We start from the raw sequence: 25,941 nt of genomic DNA, 5'->3' as shown, positions 1-25,941 counted from the left end.
ATCAAAATTAACATACTTCTTTTCATTGACTGTACTAAGATTAGGACCAGGCTCTAGAGTTACCTGGAGATCTAGAATGTAAAGAATTTAGTGGAACAGGGCTGTTAAATTGCCATGAGCTGAGGAAGGGGATTACTCTGTAAATGAATCCTGAGAACAACTGCTCTGCAGTGCTGCATTTTATGGTGAAACTTGGAGTGAAAATCTTTCCAGGAGCCACAGGAAGGCAGTGTGTAACAACTTCATTGTAGCTTTGAAAGCTTTGTGTTTGATATCTGAGGAAAGGACATGTGATATCCATCAGTCATTCTACTGAGCTCAGGTTAGAGTTGGTCAAATATTAATATTTTTCAGTGGAAAATATTTTTCATGTAGAAAATGCTGACTTTTGACCTTTTGCTGAATTCTGACCTTATTGTTTTTATTGCTATAATGTAAATGATACAATGTAAATTTGCATGTAAATAATCACAGGGGTGTTTAACATTTTTAACATCCTCATCTTCAAAGTGGAGGCAGCCTATGTGAATGCCCCGAAGCAACTAAAAAAATCGTGAATTTAGGTCAGTAAAAGATGAGGTGTGTCAGGCAGCAAAATGCCTAAAGCCACAAACATTCCAGTGTCTTTCACAGCCCAGGTTGTTTGGCTGCCCCTGGGTAGGGGACAAGGTGCTCTTTGAAGTTTCTTCAGCACAAGGAGGAGACTATCCAGGACCCACGACTATCAGACAAAATCCCTGCTCTTTCCTGCCCTTTCATGTCCAAAGTGTAAAATGTTTTGAAGGGAACCTCCCCAAACCTGTTTAAACTCCTCCTTTCTGGTTCCACACCTCCTCTAATTTAATTCTGTCTTTGTCTCATGGACAACCGCAGAACTAATAGCAATAATCATTCCACTGGTGAATAGTGTGTGATTTACATTTATGGAGGCAAGTGATGCGGCATTGGTGTGTAAAATCTCTCAAATATGTAGGTACTGAGTGGCCATCATGTGTCCTGGTGCAAGGGCTTGATCTAGTTGTCCTGTCCCCAGTGCCCACTGCCGTGCTGGGTAAGCTGAATTCCCTGCGCAGTTGATAACCATACCTCTGACGCGTCTGTGCGGAAATTAAAAGTTTGACGATTTCTACACAAAGAATTTGCAGCATTACTGGATCCATTTGCAAAGTTTCCTAATGTTTGATCTACATTTTTTGTTTGGATCACCATATTTCATAATACAATAATATTATTTTTTCCCCCACCTGTAGCCTGATACTCAGCCTTTTTGGCAATAAAGAGTTCGTATGAACTTTCCACAAATTTTAGTGTTTTCCAAATGGAAGAAGATGCTTTCTTTCAAACACCATTCTTCCATGTTAATTAGTTAAGATTAATATGGATTTTTCATTATGCAAATCATCTTACAGGCCCATTAGCTATTGCGGCTGTTGTTGGTATTCTTAAATAGCTTAGTCCTGTAGGACAATGTGGAGCAGACTCACACAAAGGTTTAGCTACATGAAAGAAAACCTTATTATCCCACTCACCTCACAGGGATACATTTCAGCTAAGCAGAATTTCAGAAGCAGCTGTGTTTGCTGCCGGGTGAATGTCTATCACTGAACTCGGCTGGATATAACCTCTTGATAGGGGGTATAGAGAATTCTTGCAGAAGTAAAGAAGAAAATTGAGGGGGAAGAATAGTTTTGCTGAAGCAATAGCAAATGCAACAGTAGCAAGGGATAGCAATGTTTTCTTGAGTTTTGCAGCTTACATGTGGTAGAAAGGAACAGCTGGCTTGTGACCCTTAGAGGATAAGTTTTTCAAGGTATTTGCTCTTTGCAGCGTGGAAACCTAATGGCATTCAAGCCCCAAAGGGAAGAACCTTCAATTCAGCCCAAAGTCAGTAAACTCGGTGTCTGTTTTTGTAACCTTTTTACATGCTAGTCTTTCTATATTGCCTAAATTGTTGGTTAAAGTATAGAGTCTGGTGTTGATATACATAAGTATAAATATTAAAAAGAATGTTTTCATAAGTAAGAGGAAAATCAGAGATGTGAATATTCAGAAGCTTTGTTCAGCTTGCGAGAAGCTGTCCAGCTGTAACTGAAACTGCCCTAAGTTTCCTGAACCAGGCAACTTTCCTAGGTGAGGCTTTATAATGCAATTTCCAGTAATTTCTCTGTTCTTGATTTTGGTAGAACCATCTGAGTAGGATATCTTGTGACATTTTTCTATTTCCAGTAAAAAAGAAAAAAAATAAAATTCTTGCAAGGAGCATGGACTATGACAGGCTGAAAGAAAACTCTCCTTTTTTTTTTTTTTTCCCTAAGAGTTCAGACTTCATTTTTCTTTAGTCTTTGGGCAAGGATCACTGAAAGGTGCAGCTGACTGTAACTGAACCCTCTTCTCTAGCCCCAGTTCTCACCTGAATTTGAGTGGTATTTCTTTTTCCTGTTTTCAGTGCTGCTGTCATCCCTGAATTACCATTATCAGTATAAATTAAGCCAGAGGGAGCATGCCTTCAGCACATAGAATCGCTTGAGCATTTAAAGGATTCGAAAGCCTGAATTCTATTTAAATTGGTTGGAGCTGGTTGGTAATTACATTCTTAAACAAAGATCATAGTGTCCACAGTGTAAACATTAGTAAAAAGATCCCCTTGTGTGTCTATTTGCATTCTAACCATCTCTGGCTTTGAGATGTTAAAGACCCTCTGCACAGGTGGAAATGACCAAATGATCTGTAGCATTCTGCAGAATGCATGGAGCAAATGTTTTAAAGAGTAGTTTGACTTTAATGTTTGAAGTGCAGAATTTAGAGCTGCCAGGAAAGCTGTCTTGCATTAAAAAGGGCACCACTCTTAATTATATGTATTTCTAAGATATATTAAATTGTTTACTTTTTCTCATAAAATCTCAGGAAAAATGGGATAGAAAGTTGCAACAATACAAAAACATTCTGGAAAAAAAAGTTTGCCATTTTAAATTACTTTCCATTTTCATTTTGATCTTAAATTTACTTGTAAGTTACAAAGCTGAAGGCAAAATCATTTGTTGAAATGAAACAGCTATAAAAGGATTTTTTCATTTCCTGACTGAAGAAAACTTTGGAGTCTTTAAAGTCATAGCCAGATAAGCATCTGGGTTACATTATCTGAATCCCTTGGAAATAAGAGGACATAACTGTTGGAAAATGCAGTTGAAAATGAAGATCTCCCACAGTTGTTCCAAGTCTTCTCTTTTTTTCTTTTCCCCCCAAGCCCTCCCTTTTGCCCGTGGGTTTCTTTGAGAAGCTCTGGCCGCTGCCCTGGCTCAGAGGGTCAAACCTGGCCCAGGGCATCGCCACCTCACCCTGGCAGGAGCAGGATTTGCTCCTCCTCTGGGTTGCTACTCTGCAGCCGGTGGGTGCTCTGAGCTGCGGTCCTGCCGTGGCCAGGGCCTGTCCTGTCAGGGCATTAATCTTGGGGAAAAGGGACCAAATTCCTAACCCGTTGCCTGCAATTCTACCCTACCTGTTGCACTTTTTTTTTTACTCTTCTTCCTAGGAAAAGGAGAAGGTATGTTTTGACAGGTGACATTTTAGTTATGATTTAATAATAATAACAAAAAAACCCTACCTTGCATTCTCACTTAATGAATCCTGTTTTGTTGATTTGTTGATTTGTTTTATGGGCTGCTTTATGCTGCTTACAAGTTGAAAAACTGGTAAAAACAGATTTATCATAACCTATGCCCCCCACAATGTATTGATAAACAGGGATCCAGCAGGCTCTGCTCAGGCTGTTTTCTTATGTCAAAAATAGGTGGTGCTACAACAGCTGAACCCCTCTTCTGTTTCATACATTGCTTAACGGCATGAAAGATGATTGTAGTACCTCGATATAAATATTTCCAAGTGACAGCACTTTCATTCTTGCCATTAGCATGTGCAAACACAATGAGCTGGCAAAGATTAACAGACTCTACCATTTTGTACCAACAGAGTTTGTCTACCTGCCAGTATCACATTCTTTCCCTAACTGCGTCTGTCTAAGAGAAAAACAGGACTTTTTGAAATCTCATTACCCTCATTATTGTCATTAATTTAGTAGGAAGACAACATCTTGGGTATGTGTCAATTCTCAGAGTTATTCTTGAGATTGCATCCCGTAGTTAGGGTCTGTTAAATAGATATTTTAATGTATACAATGCCAGGCCGCTGGGAATTAAGGTACACAATAAAACTTAAACACACAGTCATGTTATCAACACTAACAGTAACCAATGCTGTAATGTTTATAGCAGACCTGTCCATGTACATGTAAATAAATTTGAAAGATTGAGCAATGTATTTGTGAAACAATGCTCAGTATCCTCCGGAACATTTATTAGATACTTCTCACATAGTCCATCTATTTTTTTTCCCAGAGGAAGTGATATATATTTTAAATTGCTTGGTATGTCTGTGCATAAAGCTTTTGATTTTTTTCTTGTCTGTTTAGAATATTAGAAGCTTTGTGCTAAGATGTGCTAAAAATGAGTGGACTGTGCATAAACAAGTGAAATTTCATGGCTTTTAGATGCTAAGTGATTTAGATGGGTTTCCAAGCTTGTCAGCTGAGAATCTGTGTGGTAGAGCTACTCTTTCACTTAATCTAGCTTGTTACTGAAAGAGGTTACCTCAAATCTGTTTTTGTTTTCCTTTCTCTACATTCCTGACCTCTCTCTATTCAATCCTAAGGTTAAGTGAGGCATACAATACTTTAATAAATATCTAAATTTCAGTCAGAAAAAGAAATTGTATTAGGAGTAATTTGTGCTAGTATTTCCACAGAAGATCTCATGACGATGGTGAATTAGTATATTTTTCGAAGGTGCAAAACAAACATAGACTTTCACATGGCCATAAAACATGTTAAGGACCAAAGCCAGAGCAGTTCCAAGAGGTCTTAATCCAGCACTTCACCCATGGTCTGCAGAGTCCTCACCTTACAGGGAGGGATCTGTTTTTAAATGTATTATTTGTAGGTTTCAAAATATTCTCTTGTGCTGGCTTTCTCAAAATAAACACCAAGCTAGGGCACGTTGCTGGGAATTTAGGAAACTTGAGACTTTTTCCTGATGCACCGTGATGTTAGGAGAGATACCTATGTCACAGCATCCAAAGCTTCTCATGGATATGGCTCATCTCATGCCTGGAGCCTTTGCCTTCCATGTCCAGGTGACTGTTCTACCAAAGGGGTTCAAACACTTCTCTGTCACAGCCCTGAAGGCACTGGTGGCCTTTCTGTCCCTGTCCAGCCTCCTCTGGAGCTTCACTCCACCCCATCCCATGGCCCAGGAGCCCCATTTCAGCTCAGCCTGGGGCTCTTGGTCTTTACCCATAGATGCTGCAGGGGTGCCCATCTCCAGCCCTGGCCCTGGCCCTGTCTGCTGGGTGGATCCCTCAAGCCCACGCTGGAATCTTGTCTCCTACCTCATGTCCTGCTGCTCCTGAATGGGCTCTCTGGACAGCACTTGGACCTACTCTTCACTTGCCTCATCTGAGGTGGTCAACGGGTTATGTCACCAGCAGCTGGCTCTGCCTGCCATGTCCAGCTCTCATGGGACTGCACCTTTGGTGAGGCCATGGCCCATCCTGGGGTCACCCTGAGTTCCCAGCTGCCCATCCCTCCTGCGGCAGCTGACCTTCACAGCCCAAACACCCTTGTCTTTGGCTTTCTGCTCCGAGAAAATAATCATATTACATGTAAAAAGAACAAAAGCTTGCTGTTTTTCCCACCATTGTAATGTTTCAGCAAAAGTACTTCTTATTTTTTGCATTACTATGGAAAGATTCATGAACCTTAGTTAGAAGTGCAAGAGGCCTGAGTTTAAGTCTCTGCTTCCAAACAAGATCAGCAAACAGGTCTTTTAAACACATTTCCCACAATACTAGCCTGTAGAATAATACGAGATAGAGCTGGGGTTTATCAGTATTAGCTGGCTCTGCCTCAGACGTCCAGGAGACATGCTCTAAGGACACTTATCAAGTCACCCACTGGCAGTCAGATAGATGAGACTTCCAGAGGATCCCACCAAGCTGCAAGTGTGAAATAGGCCTCTAAATGGCAGGTGGCAAAAGGGGTCAGGTGGTGATGAGACATTACTAGGAAAGCCTGATGTACAGAAGGAATGTAGTGGACTATTGAGATGGGAAATACCTGAGCAGAGGTTTTTGAGGAATTTGATAATATCTGCATGCTAGATGGAAACATCTTAGTTCACTGTGGTTGCTACCAGTGGACATCTATTAGTAAGCAAAGCTAAACAAAGCACCTTTGTAAGTGTCCATCTGCATTAGGACACAGATTTTTTTTTTTTCTAAATGCAAATTTATGCAGACTAAAACCCAAAAAAGTCCCAGTGAAAAGAGTTGTAAAAGCACCTGGTGATGATTCACGTGTCTATATACAGTACATTATAACTGTCCTGTTCTTTCCCAGGTATCTGCGTGGGCTTGGCAGCTGTGACACAGTATCTGCAAGAGTCCCATGTCCCTCTGGAGCAGCTGAGGGCCAGGTGGGGTATACCTGAATCCCATCCTTAGCTTAGGAATGACCCAGCTCAAGCAGTAGCAGGCTTAAACCAAAATAAGCAAATTCATACAGAGTTTTTTTACCTGGTTCTGATGAGATCTGCTTCTTACAAGGCTCTGCAGGAGAGAGCTACCAGAACTGCCTGTTCCCAGACTAACTTACCTTTATACTGGCTGGCAGAAATTCAGTTCTTCTAGTCCTTCCCTAGGTGGCACAGAGTTTGTGGCACACCACTTATGCCCACACTCACTTGTTACAGCATGTACTCTTTGGCACAGTAAACAATGCAATCCCAACCTCCTCCCAGCATTTTAAATCAGGAGGGGTGAGGACTCCTGGTATGCAGACGGAAGCACTCAGTGCTTTGCAAAAACTCAAGAGATGTAAAGAGAATGAAAAACAGCCATTGGAAAAGCTGCAAGCTTCTGAAACATCAGCACCATCCAGAAGTATGTCAGACAGATGGAGCCTTGAAGGGAGTGTGCTTGTACTTTTTACTGGACTCTTCTTGAACTAGTGCATCAGGCCTCCTTGGTCAAGCAAGACACAACTCACTGGCAAGCAATGCTATGTAACAGTAGGCTACAGGGATGCTTGGGCAACCCTAGCACATTGATGAAAGCCCTGCCCATATGATAGTATGCTGTTGCAGACCCAGAAACGTTCTTTTGTGATTACTCTGAAAGCCGGTCCAGCAGAAGCAGGGCAGAGCTGCCAAGGAGCTGTACAATTCCTGCTCCTAGTGAGCAGAAGCAAAGCAAATGGGTACCCACCTCTGCCAGTGTAAACGGGCTGCATTTCTGATTCCTTCTCCCTGTGTAGCTGGGCTGATCTCATGGAGGAGTTTGGTTTGTTGATCCTGTTGCTGTGCTGCTTCACCAGCTGCCTGGGCTCCTGGCCACAGCGCTGTGGCACAGAAAGGGACTCGGAACAGTTCAGAAAGCAGAAATGGGACGCGGTGTTACTAAGTCAAACACAGTCAGAAAACATAGGGGTTTTTTCCTATCTCTTGAGTCATCCTGGAAAAAAATTTGGATTGCATTGTATAAAAATACATACTCAGTAGTGAAGTCTGGAACAAAGAAAGGTGATGTCACTCTTCTATTTTCAATCACCAGAAAGGTTCACCTTATTTTGGAAGTGGTCCTTTCTCAAAATATAATATGAACAAATCAAACCTTTCACTAGATTTGTTCATTTCTACACCATCAAATCTTCCACTGAGCAAAGAGAAGATTAGAAAGGTTATCTTGCCATGTTTTTCAATGTGATGAATTGATCAGTGCTACAAAGTCTGAGAAACTAGGTAATCACATTCCTCTAGGCAGATTTCAATAGATATATGACTGTGTTCATAACCTTTTCCTGTCCATTTCCAATTAGTATTTTAATGACCAAGTTTTCTTTGAAGAACCTCTTGAGGAAACAGCAAATTTTATTTGAAATGAGAGAAAATTTCTAAAAAATAAATTTTACTTTTTTCCTCATTAACATTTGCCTTGAAGCTTGATTGAAAGAATTGGATTGATCTGGTCAGAGAGATCAAGTCACTCAAATAACAAGATAAAATTGTGAATATTATTCATTAACCTATCCCAAAAAAGGGCAGAACATAAAAATGTGAAGATTCTATTGTAAAATTCAGGTACTGCATTATATTCAAGAAGCAGGCAAATCATGTAAATAAAGCTAATCTGCTACAGCTAAAGCAGATTCTGTTTCATAGGTTTGATGGCAATATAAAGAAATACCTTTCATAGACTGTAGTTCTTTTATATTGAATTCTGCATATGCAGTAACGTTTTCAGCAAGTAGACAAGACAGTTCTCACATTGCCTGTGTGCCTATAGCTCAGGTTTTAATACTGTGAACTAAATAAACGTTAAGTAGGCACCACCTGGGAGGTTCATAGCTCTTCTCCCAGGGGTACCATATGCCCAAAGGTGTGTGCCCAGGGATGGTTTGCTCCTGACACTGCAGAGCAGGGTGTGCCAGAGCAGCGCTGGTCCATGAACAGCTGCAACAGTGAGGCAGATCACTAGAGCTGCCCACTTTACAGAGTTCCTCCTCGCTTTCTAGATCTTGAGCCCAAGGACCATCTTTTGAAGCTTGCTTCCACAGGCTCAGGAGTTTGTAATTTAGGACTTTTCTATTCAGCAGCTGGAACTGGGAGCAGGCAAATGGGGAGAGCTGGGAATGGTGCTGTGGACTAGCTCAATGTGTGCGTTTCAAGTGAGTGGGAATGACTGTATTAAAAGCCTCATGTGGCACTTTCTTTCAAAAGTAAAGGACCTTTGCTACAGTTACTTTAAGTCACTCTAGAAGTAAAGGGAGAGAGGATGAATTAAAGCTACTTTTACCAGTTAAAAAGCATTCAAGACAGGATATGAGGCAGTTTAGCTAAACTAGTTAAGACAGACAAAATGCTCAGAGCTTCACTTGGCAAACTCTGAAAATGCCTGCTGATTGTAATTCACGTTTTTAGTTTTATGTAAGTAAGTCTGTGATTTATTTTTTTGTAATGAAAGAATGAATGAAAACACCTAGTAGAGATAGACCATAGGTCATTTCTGGTACCATTCCTCATGTTTAGCTGCTTTTGCTGAGATCAGGAGCTCAACAGTTGTGCACTGCCATAACTGCACTGACTTGACAAGAACTACACCAGTGCTTTTAACCACAAGCACTGAAAAAAACATGAGAAAGACCCTGGAGGAAACATTTTAGATTTCTGAGGCAAAGAAAGGACCATTTGTCCTTTGGGGCCTCCCTGTGCTGTGCTCAGGGATGTCTTTTGGAGAATGCACAGTTGCAATTGTTTGTGGTAAGGCAGGATCCAGTTCATCCTTTGGATTTGGGGGTAGCACATTCATACGGGGTTCAGGGGCTCTTGTCCTGTTCTTGGCTCAGCCATAAACCAGCTGTAAGACAGTATCTTTGGACTACAGTTTGACTATCTGTAAAATGGTTGTTTATGGCCTTTATAAAGCATTTTAAGACAAGAGCAGGTGTTTATTGGAATAATTATGCAAGTGACTTAAAAACCACCAGCTATTAAAAATAATAGGTATAAACCTCTTATTGATACTTAGCTTTATGAGTTTTCAGCCATTTCTCTACAACACGTAGGTGAAACCTAGCATGGCTTGAGCAGTGGGCCAGCACCTACCAGTGCTTCAACCCACCACAGAGCAGATGGGGCCCCAAAGCCCAGAGGTCACCTCTCAGCCTCACCTTCCTCTTTCCTCCAAGCTTTGTGCTGTCCAGGCACTCCATCTGGACACAGCCCAGGTGCATGTGATGGCCATTCTAATCCCTGTCCAAGAGCTCCCTGGCATGTGAAGGGTGACAGTGTCACAGGCCAGAGTGCAGGCAGCCCCAAGGCCTGGCTCCATGGTGATGTTCACGACTGCCATTGCTGCTCTGCCTTCAGTTCTCAGCACAGAATACAATCCCAGCACTACAAACCTGCAAAGTGAACATGTTCCTCTAAAGCTCTGTCTACCAAGGTTGCGCAGGACCAGTTATGCTGATAGTTCATTATAAAGCCCTAATATATATTTAATGGCACAAAATTTTCTGCACTGCCAGTTGGTATTTTAATAGCCTTAATAATAGCACATATTAGTAATATTACTACTTGCTTGTGTAACACTCTCCACTTTCACTGTGCTATGCCAGCAGTAACTGATGAATGCACATTCTAGGAAATTCTTTTGGAGTTATAGGTCAGCTTCCAATTTCTGCTGATGCAAAAATCAGTTTAAAAATAGATAATTCCACCTGGGCCTTTTCTGTGCCTGCCGCTCCAGGCCCAGCCAAGAACAGCAGACCTGTTGTACAAACCAAGCTGCTGAGAGGTATGAATCCAAGATGGGGAGAATCCAGTGTGCCATCTTTCAAATGATCTTATTCATCCAGCCTCCATACAACTGAAAAAATTGTTAACAAAATCAGATTAAACAAACAATATTCCTGGCTTACTGTATCAGTTTTTGGGTGTCTGATGAGTGCAGCTCATCAGCAGCCTCATATATGCAAGCATTTGGTAAAAGTAGAAAAACAGGCCTAAAATTATTTTAGGTCTTCTTTTTGGTCTTGAACGTTCCACTTTACTCAAAATACCATGCAATCATAGGCATATCAAGTCGGCAAGATAAAATGTCAGGACTGTAGACAGCAGGAGCAAGAAGAAACCTAAATTATACAGCTTGCTGCTGAGACTGTCCTCAACCTATGGGCAAATGCTGTAACCATTTCTGGCAAATGCTATAAATGCTTTTGAGACTGTTATTCGGAAGATGGTTGTTAGCACTTCCGACCAGAGCCCATACTTGAGTGATGCTGTGGACCCTCAGTGAGGACAGATGTTGGCCAGACTTGTGCCAAGTTTTTCAGGTTGGGTATTTGACTTTTGCTATCTATTTGTTATATGCTTTGTCCAAACACTGAACAACAATACCTCTTGCATTTTACCCAGGTCATCCTTCACTGCACTATCCTTCCTGTGCCTATTCAGGAATCTGGTTAGCATCAGTGAGTTGGTGCTAATTTTAGACACAGTGTTATGCTAAATAAGACCTGTTTTGACTCCTAGCAGCTCCCAGGATGATGTGGGTGGGATAGCAGTTTGACACAGTCACCCCAGCTCCTACCCTTGGTCCCATATTGGTAGTCAATCCTATGCCTTTCCCTACCCATCTGCTGAGAGAAATGATCCCAGAGCAGAAGCCCATATGGCTGTATTCCCATTTCTCCCCCTTTCATGTACCTCCTGGCTCCTTTCCCCCTTCCCTAAAAGTGTTTAAGGCCATAGTAGCTGAGCTGCTTTGAGCAGAACCTGTAACTGCTACCTAGGCAGCCACTAAAAATGTTGAGACAATTTTCTTTGCAAAAATTCCACCAGAAAAGCCAGGGACTGAACTGGCAGTTGAATGCTATTTTTCACATACCAACTGAAAGCTCTTCTTATTGATTGCCAATTAGCCTGTTCTAAAACATTCAGGGTCAAATTCCCAGCTGGTGTAAATCAGAGAAGTTGCACTGAAGTCTCTGATTTGTTTTCCAAATGATTTAAAACTTTAGCAAGAGATTTAAACTGCCAATGCTATACATCAAACAGCTGGCTAAAATTCAGATAGATAGCACATTTTCTGTAATGCTCTTTGACATTAAGTGTTCCTTCTGGACAAGATATAATCAGTGCAAGTGCTAGACAGAACATTCTGAAGGTTTCAAACAAACAAACAAAACCCAACAAAAAATAACAATGACAAAAAAACCACATAGACCTGATCAACGTAAGTTTTAGGAATAAGAGTCAAAATGTGGAACCATCTTTAACATTTTCAGCCTTTGTTATTCTTTACAGATGTGCATTAGTTATCATAGTGAATCAGAATTAAGTTTCAAAAGTCCTGCACTTCTCTTGGATGGAAGTTCGACATTCCTGTTGAAATGATGGGAAGGATTTTGCTAGCTCTGGGTGGGAGTGGACTCCATCCCTTGTGAAGCTCAGTTCTGTAGCAGGTGTGGATATTGCGTATGTGCATAGCACAGTTGTTGCATTTTTGTTCCCTTTCAGTTTTTCTGGAAACATTCAACACATTGCTGTCCCAGACAAATGTTCTGATGAAACTAAAGGCATAGGAGTTGAATGGCCTTGGGAGAATTAGAATGATGAAGAAAGCTCCAGAATGTGTGTTTTCTCTGGTAACAGACAAAGACTTGGTCTTAGGAGATAAATAAACATTGCCTGGACTTGTTTCATAACTTCTGGGAAGTCTAATGTCAGACCTGCCTATAACGTCTATATATTTTAGGAAACTTTTGTAAACCTGGTAATTCTGATTGCAATTTTTCCTATTTCCTTCAGTTACCTAACAAAACAGAGCTGGTTTGGGACTGCTGCCCTTCAGTGTATGCATCTTATTTCTGGACATAAGGACAGCCATACTCAGTTTTCTCCATCTGCTCCACATTTTTGTGCAAGAAAGTCACTGCTACTGAATTCTATTTTGTATCAAGACAAGATGATGGTGTATGTGATGGAGAGTGGTGATATTTCATTCACCAACCAGAAACTCTAATAATCATTTAGATAAAGGTAAGACCAGGCTGTAAATTACACATTTCTTTTGTCCTGCATTCATTTAAAACATAACTAAAACCTTTTCTGATTTTAATAGAGTCAGATCCTTTTTTATATATATTTAGAATACAATAAGCCACAATGCAGAATATAAAAAAGTGTAAGAAAATGTGCATTATTAAAATAAAAGCAGTGTACTTAGAAAGCGGAGAAAAGGCGTTTACCTTCTATAGAAACACCCACTTCTCCCCTCCCAGGAGCTACAAGTAAGTCTTTTGCATTCATGTTGCCTTAACTGAATGTTGGTTAGGTCTGTGTTTCTTTTTAATAAAGAGTGGTTTTCTTGGTAGCAGAGGCGTGTAGTAGTCTTTATATCAGAAATCCAGTCTTTTAAAGTAAGGACTTTCCCCTACATGCTCAGCTGCAATCCCTCCTCCCACTCTCTCAGAGAAACAAGCCTGTGTCTCATTTGTTTAACATATTAATAAATGGTTCATAGATACAGTGATGACTGGGAAAGCCTTTCCCTTTATTACTGTGATCATTTCAATGACCTGTTCCTGAAGATTTGGGAAGAGGCTAGTCTTTTCTTTGCTGAAATCAGATTCCCCATACAGCAGGAAAGTGCAGAGCTGCTCCAGCCTGAACAAACCTTCAGAGAACCAATGCTTGAGCCTTCACCGACCACATCCCATGAGGGTTAATGAAAGAGCGACATTTTCTATAGTCACACCTAAGGTGTAACTGCAGCCAGTCCTGGCAGATTTCTACATCATCTTGCTTGTCTGCTGAGAGAGAATCCTTACAGAAACATGGATTTCAGGAAGAGCTAATAAGCTTCTGCTTTCAAGAATTACTGTTTACCCAGGACCCTAGCAGAAAATGGGTTCTTTGCCATCATTAAGACATATGGTTTTGCTCTCCTTGGAACAGCAGACCATTGACTGCTCAGGAGGCTCTACCTTTGCTTAATAGAAGAGGCATGGGCTGAACTACAAATCTTGTTCAAATAAGGATCTGAAACATCTTTTTTTTTTGATAGAGTGATGGTGTGACACTTCTGTCAAAACAGAGAACGAACTACCACATGTACTAATAGATGGTTATCAGTTGTTGTAGTTTACAGTGTATTTCTCATTTCTTCTTTCCCACTCTCTCAAAACATGTTTGTAGCCAAAACACATACACGAATTCCCAAATAATCAGAGGAACAACAACAGCAACAACAGCTGATATCTCACTTCTAAATACTCAAAAAATCACATGTAGCTGAGACTTTTTTTTTTTGCAGGGAGTTCACAGGATATACCAGACTGTGAAAAGTGATCTGAGTAAGCAGCCCCATTGGCTAAGTTCACATAGCAGAGGGAAGCCACAATACTGCTGAATCCTGTTCTATTTTCTTTTTTTTTAAAGAGGCAGGCCTGTTCAGAAAACTCTGAACTAAAGTGGGAGCCCAGGTCAAAATTCAGGTACTATAAAATATGATTTAAATGTAATTCTGTAATTTTCAGAAAATGACACACCTCAAAGTTTCACCAATGGGGCACAAGGTGAAAGTATATGAAAAAAGATACCAGAAATCAGTGATGTGTTCCGCTGTTTTAAATAAATGACAGTGGTGATTAAATTATTCAATATAAGCATAAAATAATCTGTCATAACTGAGAGTAATAGGGCTCAGATAGGTAGTTACTCTTTAATCCTTTCTACCTGAAAATGAGAGTAAAAGAAACAAACTCCTAACTATTAAGCTGACTCATTAACTGTACTTAGGAGCCCTATTCTCATCAAAATGAAAGCAGAATACAATTTAAAATGAGTGTGCAATGCAATCTGTACAGTGTTTAACATACTGTATTTAGCATGGTTACAGCTGAGTTTAACCATCATTTCAGGGAGTCAGGCACCTGAATTATGCCAAAGCAAATCTGTTTTGCGCTCAACTGTCAAAGTGATTTGCAGCAAAACCCCATACTAGGATTAAGATCAAAATCCAGACATCTGGAACTGGTTGAGTGATAAAGAAAAATCCCTGTCTGTAAGATCAAGCAGCAGAAATAGGCAAGAAGGTGCAGCATTTCCCTACAGCTGCCTCGAGGCTAATGGGAAGAAAATAGTTTAGTATTGAATAAGTTAGGATGACTGGGACAAGGGCTGCCTAAACGGAATCAGAGTTTCTGATTTAATTCAAAACACTAAACCTTGCTGTCACTTGGATCTGTACCTCCTAAGTGGCTACACATGTAGATGGGGTTTGCCTGATTGGATCCAGATGAAGTAACAAGTCCATGGATTTTACAGTCTCGTCACGGTATGACCGCAGCCAGGTGCCAGCTTCAAACATCCGTCCTTTGCGGCATGACAGTAAATAGAAGCAAAAAGACAAGATATCTTTATCAACGTAAAACCAGTAGGAAATGTGGTACAACGTGTAAATACCAGAGAATTACTACAAATGGAAGTTCCAAATAACCTGAAATTCAGAATTACTATCAAGTTCCCCATTTCACAGGGACTTACAGAAGAGCTTAGGAGGCTGATCAGCAGGTAATAATATCAGAGCAGTTTTCCTTATGTCCTGTTCTCATTCGCGACTACAAATCCATTTCAATAACCTTAGTTGCCTCTGCTAAAATACTAGATGTAGTGAAAGTCATACGTAGTTTCATTTATTTGTGAGGTTCATGCAGATTTTTAGCTGACTGTTCATTAGTCTTTTGGCTAGGTGAGAGAACATTTAAGGTTATTCTCATACCTTATACCAATAAATATTGTTAAATACTGAATCACATAGGATACTTACTGATCATCTAAATGCTTAGTAGCTTATCAAAGCCTTTAAAAACTTAGATAATAAGCTCTTTTACATGAATTTAGATATCTTTTTGGTTGAAGTGCCTACAGAAGCTTCTTCAAAGCTTGTTTTTACTTGTAATACATGCCTTCCACTCTATTCTAGGAATATTCTAGCATGAAAGAGGCACCTATCAAGGTCTCAAGACCCTCGTGGTGTAATTCCCTGGGAGGCACCCCAGCTTGATGCAAGGCCTATTGAAACCAGGGGAAACTTATCATTTACTACATATGGCCTTAGGTCAGACCACCAAAAGCACTGACCAAAATATTTCTGTGCTTATCATGTCCTCCAATTTTTACTTTCATATGTTATTATTTTCACATTTTATTGCTAAGAAATGTTTAGCCCTGCAAAACATAAAAGGAAGAATCACAATTTGTATGATAATAAGATAAAGTATGTTTATTATACTTAAAAGCATCCATGCTCATGGACACACAGAGATTAGTTAATTTTATCACTACCATTTAGTAGGTGTAATAACATAAATTGAACTTTAATATTCTGCAGGGAAAAAGCCTACAGCTAGGATAATTGTTCCACTGTCAGTTTTATTATTACATTTTGCATCGCGTTCTGCATACCACAAGCAACAGTTTTAACCACGCAACTGCTGAGAGCCCAGGTGCAGATTTCCAGGCTTGTTTAGGTGTCTAACTCCTACTGAAATCCAAAAAAATAGTTTAGTCACCATAATGCGGAGTTTTGGCATGCCTAAATCTTGAGGTTATGGACGTCACGGGGAACCCACAGTCTCAAGTTTAAGCCATGTGATTCTTTATAGGATACTCTATGACAATTAGATCCCAGAAAAGAAATTTGCAAACGCCAGCACATCAATTGATGATCTTGAAATGCAGCCAACAAGAAACACAAAGAAAACAAAACAGAAATCCAAAACATTCTAGAACTGGAAATCAGAAGTGGTCCTCACAGGAGAACAGAAGAGAGGTGATTTGATCTTAGAGGTGCAGCTGATAAAAATTTATACCAGATCTCAGACAGCCTGAGTGTCCAGCCTCAAAAGGAGAGGGATGCCAGCAGACGTTTAGCTTTCCCTGTGAGAACAGACTCTGCACGTGGGGTACCCTGCCAGGGGGTGACCTGCTGTCATTTGGGAAGTGTCTCCTCACTGTACCATCCTGCATGTCATTACTGCAGATCTTGGCTGCTTGAACCTCACAAAATCATCTGGTCTGCCAATACTGATGTGAAAGCCCAGTCTCATTGCACTGGCCTGTGCTTTGTTATTTATCTACCTGGGCTGTAATAATTAAGAATTACATTTCTCCATGTAGCTGAGGTTTGGGGTTCTTTCTCCGAAAGCAGAATAGCAGAGGGTCACTTGAAAAAAACTGAGTCACTGCAAGAAAAAAAGAACCCTCTGCCTCTCTGTGGAAAGAAGCAATATGACAGAGCTGGTTTGTGCCTTGATAAAAAGGCATTGCACCCCTGCAATGGAATTGTGGCCTAGTATTAAACCAAGGCTTATGTGCCTGGAATGATAGTGAGGTGGGAAATAGGGTCCTCTGACCAAAAGTATAATCTCCAATAACGTCTGTCCAAGGGCCACTTACTACAAACCAGCTAAACCCCACTGCACCTGAAATGGTCTTCAGCAGGTGCCCTCTCCCATAATAGGTTAGCTTCTGATTTAGTTGTCCCACTTCAATGGATATATTGGGTGGGAGAAATCTGGGTCTGTGTACCTGGATGCATGTTTGGATACCAAGGGGTATCATAACATTTTATATAAGGTGCATCAATCTATTACAGATAGTTACTAATTTAACATATTCGCAGAAGAGTTTGAAATTTGGTTTTGTAAAACACTGGTTCTCTTTCCCATTGCTTAGTTACTAAGAGAAGTAAGACATGGCCTTAACAAAGACAGCAAGAAGAGTCAAAACTAACATCTGATCAAATGTTGCTCAGAAAACTTGAAGAGACATTTTATTTCCTATTAGCATGTACTTCAGTCCTACAGCACAAGCAGAATGTCAAATGAATCATTTTTACACCTTTCTTTTGAAAAATCCACCACAATCAGCTCTGTGATTTTAACAAGCCATTTTTTTCTGAGAAAGACATTCCACCAAGAAAAAAAAAAAAAATCAGTGAAAAAATCTCTAGTTTTGTTCACTATAAAAATATGTCTTAGAATATTTTTAGTGGATCTCCTGCATTTGTTTTTTGAAAGAAACAGCCTGAATTTCTCCTTTTTCTTTTTTTTTCTTTTAATGAAGGATCATTCTAAACTCAATTTATTTCTTATTGATTGGCTGCGGTTTAGTCACAGCCTCCCCTAATTTAAATGGAATTTAAAATATTTCTTTCTACAATGGAAATGTCAAAAAAATAAAATGAAATTCTTCTGATGCCCTCAAAAGCACCATTAAGAGTTCTTTCACCTTACAATCATTTGTTTAACATAGTTATTATGGTAATAATTCACTGAGCTTATATATGAGGATAATAGCATGTGTTTGAAGAATGAAAAGCTGCTAAGAGGTGCAAAATCACAAATGTCTAAGCCTGTGGGATATTTAAGTTTCTGGAACAAAGGAATAATCGAGACCAGTGGAAGCTGGGTGATGTGTTTCAAATGTTTGCCTAGGTCAAAGAGAAAAGAGCACGGAACTCAGCATAGGTCTCATAGGTCCTTTATATGATTTGAGGCTACTTGTCTGTTATTTTTCGAGCTACAGAGATTCTAATATAAAGACAATTATATCACATATATATGTGTGTATATGCACATGTTCATGTATATTCTTAAAACCAAAATGACTTCTAATTGTTTCATTGAAACAAATTTTCATTCAAGAATACTTAACCCCTGGGAAACTGGTAAGCTGAGAAGCTGGGGCTTCACGGAGTGCCCTGGAGACAGGCTGGACATTCTTTCTGCTCATTGTCATCTCTAAAAGAGCATTCTTCTCCCAACAGACTGAAAGGAAAAGCCTGGGAGACCTTCCATCCCCTCCAGAGGACAGCTGTACTCTTCACTGGGTTAAGAACTGGCTGGATGGCTGGGCCCAAAGAGTTGTGGTGAACATAGTCAAATCCAGTTGATGGCCAGTCACAGATGTGTTACCCAGGGCTCAGTATATGGGTCAGTTCTGTTTAATCTCTTTATCGATGATGTGAATGAGGGGATTGAGTGTACCCTCAGTCAGTATGCAGATGACACCAAATTGGGTGGGAGTGTTGATCTGCTGGAGGGTAGGAAGGCCATACAGAGGGGTCCAGCTGGATCATTGGGCTGAGGCCAGTTGTATGAGGTTCAACAAGGCCAAGTGCCGGGTTGTGCACTTGGGTCACAACAACCCCAGGCAACACTACAGGCTCAGGGAAGAGTGGCTGGAAAGCTGCCCAGTGGAAAAGGACCTGAGGGTGCTGGTCAAGAGCCAGCTGAACATGAGCCAGCAGTGTACCCAGGTGGCCAAAAAGGCCAACAGCATCCTGGCTTGTATCAGGAATAGTGTGGCCAGCAGAACTAGGAAAATGATTGTTCCCTTGTACTCAGCACCGGTGAAGCCCCACCTTGGATACTGTGTTTAGTTTTGGGCCCTTCATCTTAACAAGGACATTGAGGTGCTGGAGAGAGTTCAGAGGAGGGCAAAAAGGCTGGTGAGGGGTCTGGAGCACAAGTCTTTTGAAGAGCAGCTGAGGGAGCTGGGGCTGTTTGGCCTGGAGAAAAGGAGGCTGATGGGAGACCTTGTTGCTGTCTACAGCTACCTGAAAGGAGGTTGTAGTATGGAGGGTGTTGGTCTCTTTTCCCAAGTAACAAGTGACAGGATGAGAGGAAATGGCCTCAAGATGCACCAGGGAAGGTTCAGATTGGATATTAGGAAAAAATTCTCCACAGAAAGGGTTGTCAAGCAGTGGAATAGGCTGCCCGGGGCAGTGGTTGAGTCACCATCCCTGGAGGTGTTTAAAAGACATATAGACAAGGTTATTAGGAACTTGGTTTAGTGCTAGAGTTAGGTTATGGTTGGACTTGATAATCTTAAGTGTCTCTTCCAAACAAAATGATTCTATGATTCTATTCTATGATTCTATTATTCTATTTTATGATTCTATGATCTTACAATGGCAGTTGGGACTTAAGTTTATTGTCAAAGATGAGAAACATGGGGTACTTTCAGTAACTTTAAATTTAAAAGTCATTGAAATATTGTCATAGATGCAGGATGGAAGTAGACCTGTTGGAGATGGAGTTTCTGCTCTCAGCACTACTTATAAATTTTATTTTATGTAGTTACGACATTAAAAAAAAAAAAAACACACACACAACACAGGGAGACCTTTTGTTGTTACATTAGAATATATACATTCCTTTCTCAGTAAAGATACTACTCAACAGAGTATGGCTTGTCCTTTTTCTTTCCTGTCTCCTGACTCTTTCATTCCTTTCTATCTCATGGAGGCCTCAAAGCATGAACACTTCATCATGCAGGACATGAAAGAGAAAAATATGGGCTTGAATTCACTGAAATGGAAAAGAAACTAGAACCCTCCTCTCGTCTTTCATTGTCTATAAGGATGCTTTATCCAGTATGCCATCCAGTAAGAGGTAGCTATGGGTAGACTCCTTCTCTCTTTACAAAGGGAAGAAGTGAATCTTGTGGCATTTTTTTTTCAGTAGTAGCAGGCTTCTGCTGTCCTAATTGTGGCTGTCAGCTGGGCAGAAACCTAGCTTATATAATCCTAGAGAGCCTAATCTCAGAAGATGGGATCAAGAGCCAGACATGTTCCTGTGGTCTGCGCATTTTTGACTCAGTCTTCAAGATGCCCCACTCTTTCCATGGCTTATGGACATTAGACCTTGGCGCACAGCTGCAGGGTTTGTATTATGTTTGGGACCATGAAACATCTAGTCCCCAGCTGCAGAACATGTGAGAATTTTTGTTGGATCGACTCTACTATCCCTCTTGTCTGACTGAAACCAGCCCTTTGACTAAGCAGTAGTTCAAAAAGACTCACCAAATGCAAAAGAAGCAGGCAGAACACTGCAAATCTTCTGGTGAGACAGAGTCTGCAGAGCTCTCTGGATGGTCATCAGCAACTTCCTTCAGTCAGTTCCTTCATAACCCTGATAATAGTGGCAGATAAATGTCTCTGCCATTACTTCCAGATCTTCATTTGATATTTCTCCTCACATAATAAGTCCTTGGTCCTCTGAAGCATTCGTCTGGAAGCTTTTAGGATTCATATGTAGATATGTCTAGGCTCTCCAGGTTCTTTGCACACGTCATCCATTGTCCTGACAAAGATGCCTACTGCACAACTCAGCTGCTGCTGTGTCATTTATAATGTAGGGTCCTAGTTTAGCATCAACAAAATTTTGTGCTTCTGTGCAGTCACTCTGTAAATTTGCGTGATTTGAAGTATTGTTAGAGAGTTTCTATGGAAAATATAACCCAGTTGAGGTGCAAAAGGCTTTAGCAACTTGCACCCCTCAGAAAACCCCACAGTCTGTAGATTCCCAGAATCACAGAATCACAGAATGTTAGGGATTGGAAGGGACCTCAAATGATCACCTAGTCCAATCCCCCTGCCAGAGCAGAAACATCTAGATGAGGTTACACAAGAATGTGTCTAGGTGGGTTTTGAATGTCTCCAGAGAAGGAGACTCCACAACCTCCCTGGGCAGCCTGTTCCAGTGTTCTGTTACCCTCACTGTGAAGAAGTTTCTTCTCAAAACCTCCTGTGTTCCAGTTTATACCGATTAACCCTTGTCTTACCATTGGTTGCCACCGAGAAGAGCCTGGCTCCATCCTTGTGACTCTCATGCTTTATGTATTTATAAACATTAATGAGGTCACCCCTCAGTCTCCTCCAAGCTAAAGACACCCAGCTCCCTCAGCCTTTCCTCATAAGGGAGATGCTCCACTCCCTTCATCATCTTTGTTGCTCTGTGCTGGACTCTCTCTCCAGCAGTTCCCTGTCCTTCTTGAACTGAGGGGCCCAGAACTAGACACAACATTCCAGATGTGGTCTCACCAGGGCAGAGCAGAGGGGAAGGAGAACACCTCTCGACCTACTAACCACCCTCCTTCTAATACACCCCAAGATGCCATTGGCCTTCTTGGCCACAGGGGCACTGTGCTGGCTCACGGTCATCCTGCTGACAAAGAAGCCATGGTGTACACTAGAAACACAAGTGATGACAGTGTGGCTGTGTGACAAGACTGTGGGGGTCTGGAGATGATGGGGCTTGGGTTTGTCACTTGACTGACTTGGAAAGAAATTCACCCTCCTATTCACATTGACTCTGACAGAAACCACAGCCAAACTTTTGCAGAAAATTGCTGAAGTAATTGATTTTGCTGAGGAAAACTGAACACTTATTTTCAGCCATTCATTCTCATGCTGGCTGGGGTTTCTATACTATCTGTCAGGAGAAAAGCAGCCCAGAACACCCATTTCACACAGCTTCAAGGATAAAGTCTTTTCTCTTGTCAAATTTTGATGTGTGGCTGTCCTCTACAATGAAATGGCCAGGGAAGGTTCATATTGGATATTAGGAAAAATTTCTCCATAGAAAGGGTTGTCAAGCAGTGGAACAGGCTGCCCAAGGAAGTGGTTGAGTCACCATCCCTGGAGGTGTCTGAAAGATTTATAGATGAGGCTCTTAGGGACGTGGTTTAGTGCCAGAGTTAGGTTATGGTTGGACTCAATGGTTCTATGATTCTGTGAAAGCTCTAGGTCATGATGGAGTCTTATAAATCAATCTTTGATTTTAATGTGGTTAGGTCTGATATCACGTAATACAAAGCTTCTCCATCTGATCTCAACAGCCTGCTTAATTTTTCTTCCTCACACGTTGCTGGGCACCACTGGTACACCTAATTTGGTGTGACTGATGTGCTAATCAGGCTCTAGATGATGTACTATTGTTTTATCCAGCTGGAAAGAAATATGACCAGGATGATAATTATTGAGAAAATGTCTTCCAGTGCCTGATGTTAGCCATTGGCTTCCTTCCCTGCCACTGGTTGCCTGTGAGCCTCACAAGACCTTGTTGAGCCAGGAAGAACAGACCATGTCCCACGGTCATCCTGACTGTGGCACAACAAAGACTAGTTGAGCAATCACCTCTGCTAGTATCAAGTAATCAGAACTGGTGCAGTCAGGCAGTGTCTATTAACAGGATAAAATTAGAGTCTTATACATTGCATTTAAATCAGGCACAGGCTTACCTCTGAGGGAAGTTAAATTCATATTTAGACAAATAACAATATCTGCAGCTCCCAGAGAACTCTCTCCAATACTGTTAACAAGATCTCGCTACAGCGAAGAGTAAAGACATCACTGTCAGACTAATTCAGCATTTTGCAGCCTTTTTAAAGTAATCCAGTTGTTCATTTTGTGGCTGTCCCTCACACTACATTTTCTTTTCATTCTGGTCCCTATGAACTGTATTTTATTGTGGCTAAACGTTTGTTGTCTAGAGTAAAAAATTATTAAACAAAAAATGCAAAGTTGAGTACTGCCTGAGATGTTGGTAATAAGCAAGTGAACAAACGCTGAGAAAAAAATGCATTTTAATTTACTTTTATGCAAAATTTAATTATAATTATTGGATATCTCATCAATTACTAGAAGCAACTCAAACCTTTTCATTAAAATGGGATTTTTAACATGAGAATTCCCCAATGGGTTGCCTCCATTCTGTTTTTGCTGATAAGGGGAAGGAGAGCACCATTCTGCTATGTCAATCAGCTGTTTTCCAGTCCCTCACCAGTTCGAAAGCTATGATTCCAAAGGCATGCATTGTTCTTTCTGCTTCCCCTAGGAGCTCACTCAGATTCTTATAAAAACCTTAGAAAAAGAGCCTGTAAATAGGCACATTCTATAGGAGGGAAATTGTCAGCGTTGCACCACCTTAAATAAAAGGCAAAATGCAACACTTGGGGAATCCTGAGAATTTCAGTGTTGATTTTCATGCTGTTTCTAGGTTTTTTTCAGATAGATACCTTTCACTTTACCTTTTCCTCATATCGCAGACTGTAAGGAGAGGATATTTGGTGCTTGGATGTTTATCTTTTATTTGAACAGTGATTATGGACCAGCAACAAGTGAATTACTATACCACATGCACTGAAGATGAAAGGCCATTAATATGCAAATAGACATCATCATTGATTTAAGGGAGATGGAGGGTCACAGCAAATCAAAAATCAAAGGAGAAAAACTTCACAGGAGTTAGTTGCCTGAAGGGGAAGAGAGGTGGAAACTGGGCATCATGTGGCAAAGGGGATGCACACCAGCCTGCAACAGTTATTGATCTATTTACTTCTTGCAAAGCTAAGGAAAGGCAAGCTGGATGAAACCACGAAAGCAGGTGTCTGTACCTCCCTTAAAACCTAAGAACAGGCTTTTACCTTCAAGACGGAGAAGCACAGCCCCTTATTGGGAAATGTAGTGAGTGGTGGCAGTGGTAGGGGAATAGTGGGACCTAATAGGAGAGGGAGTTAATGCCCTTTCCCAGGCAAGGTACCAGCTTCAGACTCTGTACCTGGGCTAGAAGACTAAACATAGCCTTTAAAAACTGAAAACAGCTCACTTGCTAAACCCTGAAACACAGAAATTGAGACTTTTATCTACCAAGTACAGTCACTGTCTGCAGGGAAGAAAGAAGCCAGGTCTGTGGCAGGTTATGCTGCTTTTTCACAGGCAACCTACTGTTTTCTTCATCCAGTTTCTGATAGCACGTCAAGAATCATATAAAGAAGGACTAGGATAAGGCACTTATCTTGAAGATGCTTGTGTGTGTGTTCAGCTGATGTGTGCAGTACTCCTTGGTTCTGCTGTACCATCTGCCTGCTCTGAGGTAGATACAGGACTAAAATAAATGTTTTTGAGATATATGCATGCAGAAAGACTGCTGGTTTCAATTTCCCATTCTGATGTAACACTAAGCAAGTTGCTAACATCTCTGCCTCAGTTTCCCTTCTATAAAAGGGGCAGCTATCTGCGTATTAGTGATTGCATATGTAGGCAGAAGAAAGCATATCAGGGAGAATTAATGTATAAACTGCCTTCTACATACTACACCAAATTGCTGAAATCCTTCAAGCTATTCAAATGCATGTTTGAGTATAGCCTAGTGATGAATTCCAGAAAAAAAAAAAAAAAAAAGGTATTTAAGGCCGTGCTTTTTCTTTGGAACATTGAGCTCTTTAAAGCATGTGGATAATTAACATGAACCAGCAGAGCTGGCCCAAGTAGGAGGTTTTCTATCCTGATGCACCATCTGTAAGAATGGTTAAAGCATAAATGCAGCCCACATTGTTCCAGCAAAAACTTACCACAGAGAAACTTACCACAGCAAAAACTTACTCATCTCTATAACCTAGTGCAGTATACAGTATAATCTTGGAATGTCATGGAGGAAATCCTTATGGATTCATTCAACCTAAACTGAGAAAAGTGCAAAATATTTTTGAACATTTGAAAGGGGTTTCCTAATGTCAATGGAAGGACACAGGGCTGCACTGCTATCCCAGAGCAAAGAAGGTTCTTTGTTTCTCAGAACTTCACTTTTCGTGCAAGAACCAGTGCAGTTCTGATCATGGAAATTTTATTTATGACAACCAGGGTATAAACAGTATCCCCATAGGCCCTTTGGTCTGATTTTCACTCATAATGCTAACTGGCTAAATGTTTAACATCATTTGCTGAAATATTCCCTTCCGCTTTGGTTATGAGTTTCCTGGACTTTCTTCTGTAGGTATCTTTTGCATCCCGGTTGCAGGCCCACTGAGATCTCCAGTGCTCCCATTCTATAACAGATAATCCACTGAAGTCCTTGGCTGGGATGTTACAGATGTTTTTTTTCCAGATGAGTTTGGAATTTGAAGTTCTAGGGTAGGCCACCATTAACAGGGACTTCCTGTGATGTGTACCAAGGATAACAGCCAAACATAAAACATAATAGCCAAAATAAAACATGGTTGCGTTCTGCCCTCTTGCTTTAGCTAACAGGCTTCCAATAACACAGAGTATTTTCGAGTTCAGTACAACATCACGGCTCAGGGAGCTAAGATCTGTCAGTTGTTCCAGGTGGCTATGCATGGCGTCCTCTCCCAAACTGGTGGTCGGGCTGGTTTCATTGCAGGGGAAGTCCAGATGGGCACTGTGCCAAGCTATGCCAGGGGCTGAAATGCAAACAATACATAACAGTGTCCCATTTTCAGGCAGTACTTTCATGACTTAAGAGACAACACTAAGAGACAACTTTAGGATAATCTCCCAGTTTGTCTGTAGAACACAAGGAAAGAGGCATTAGTGCTTATTCCATATGTAGCTATTCAAATTGTTATCGGCCACTTCCAAGATATCTACCATGGAGGAACAAAGTAAGCACAATCTAACCCAAAAAAAGGAGAAGGATTCACAGATGTAGTAAAACAGTGTAAGTCTGTGGAAGTTGGGGTT

General features: G+C 40.9%; 2 protein-coding genes across 2 annotated transcripts in view; both read right to left on the bottom strand.

Moving 5' to 3' along the window:
- Nucleotides 1-6,783, bottom strand: part of LOC102087606 (hyaluronidase PH-20) — a 40,603-nt gene extending 33,820 nt beyond the window's left edge. Inside the window, exon 1 of the mRNA XM_065048872.1 lies at nt 6,704-6,783. The gene's annotated coding sequence lies outside the window, so the exon portion shown is untranslated. The remainder of the gene's footprint in view (nt 1-6,703) is intronic.
- A 15,771-nt stretch (nt 6,784-22,554) lies between these two features.
- On the bottom strand, nt 22,555-25,616 carry HYAL4 (hyaluronidase 4). Its single transcript, XM_065053682.1, is given in 8 exon segments — nt 22,555-22,641; nt 24,828-24,873; nt 24,875-24,945; nt 24,947-25,158; nt 25,161-25,330; nt 25,332-25,438; nt 25,441-25,556; nt 25,559-25,616. Coding segments are annotated over 8 exon segments (867 nt in total).
- Between the last annotated feature and the right edge of the window lie 325 nt (nt 25,617-25,941).

Source organism: Columba livia, chromosome 1, assembly GCF_036013475.1.
Source record: "Columba livia isolate bColLiv1 breed racing homer chromosome 1, bColLiv1.pat.W.v2, whole genome shotgun sequence".
Lineage (NCBI taxonomy): Eukaryota > Metazoa > Chordata > Aves > Columbiformes > Columbidae > Columba > Columba livia.
This window is presented reverse-complemented; position numbering and strand designations above follow the sequence as displayed.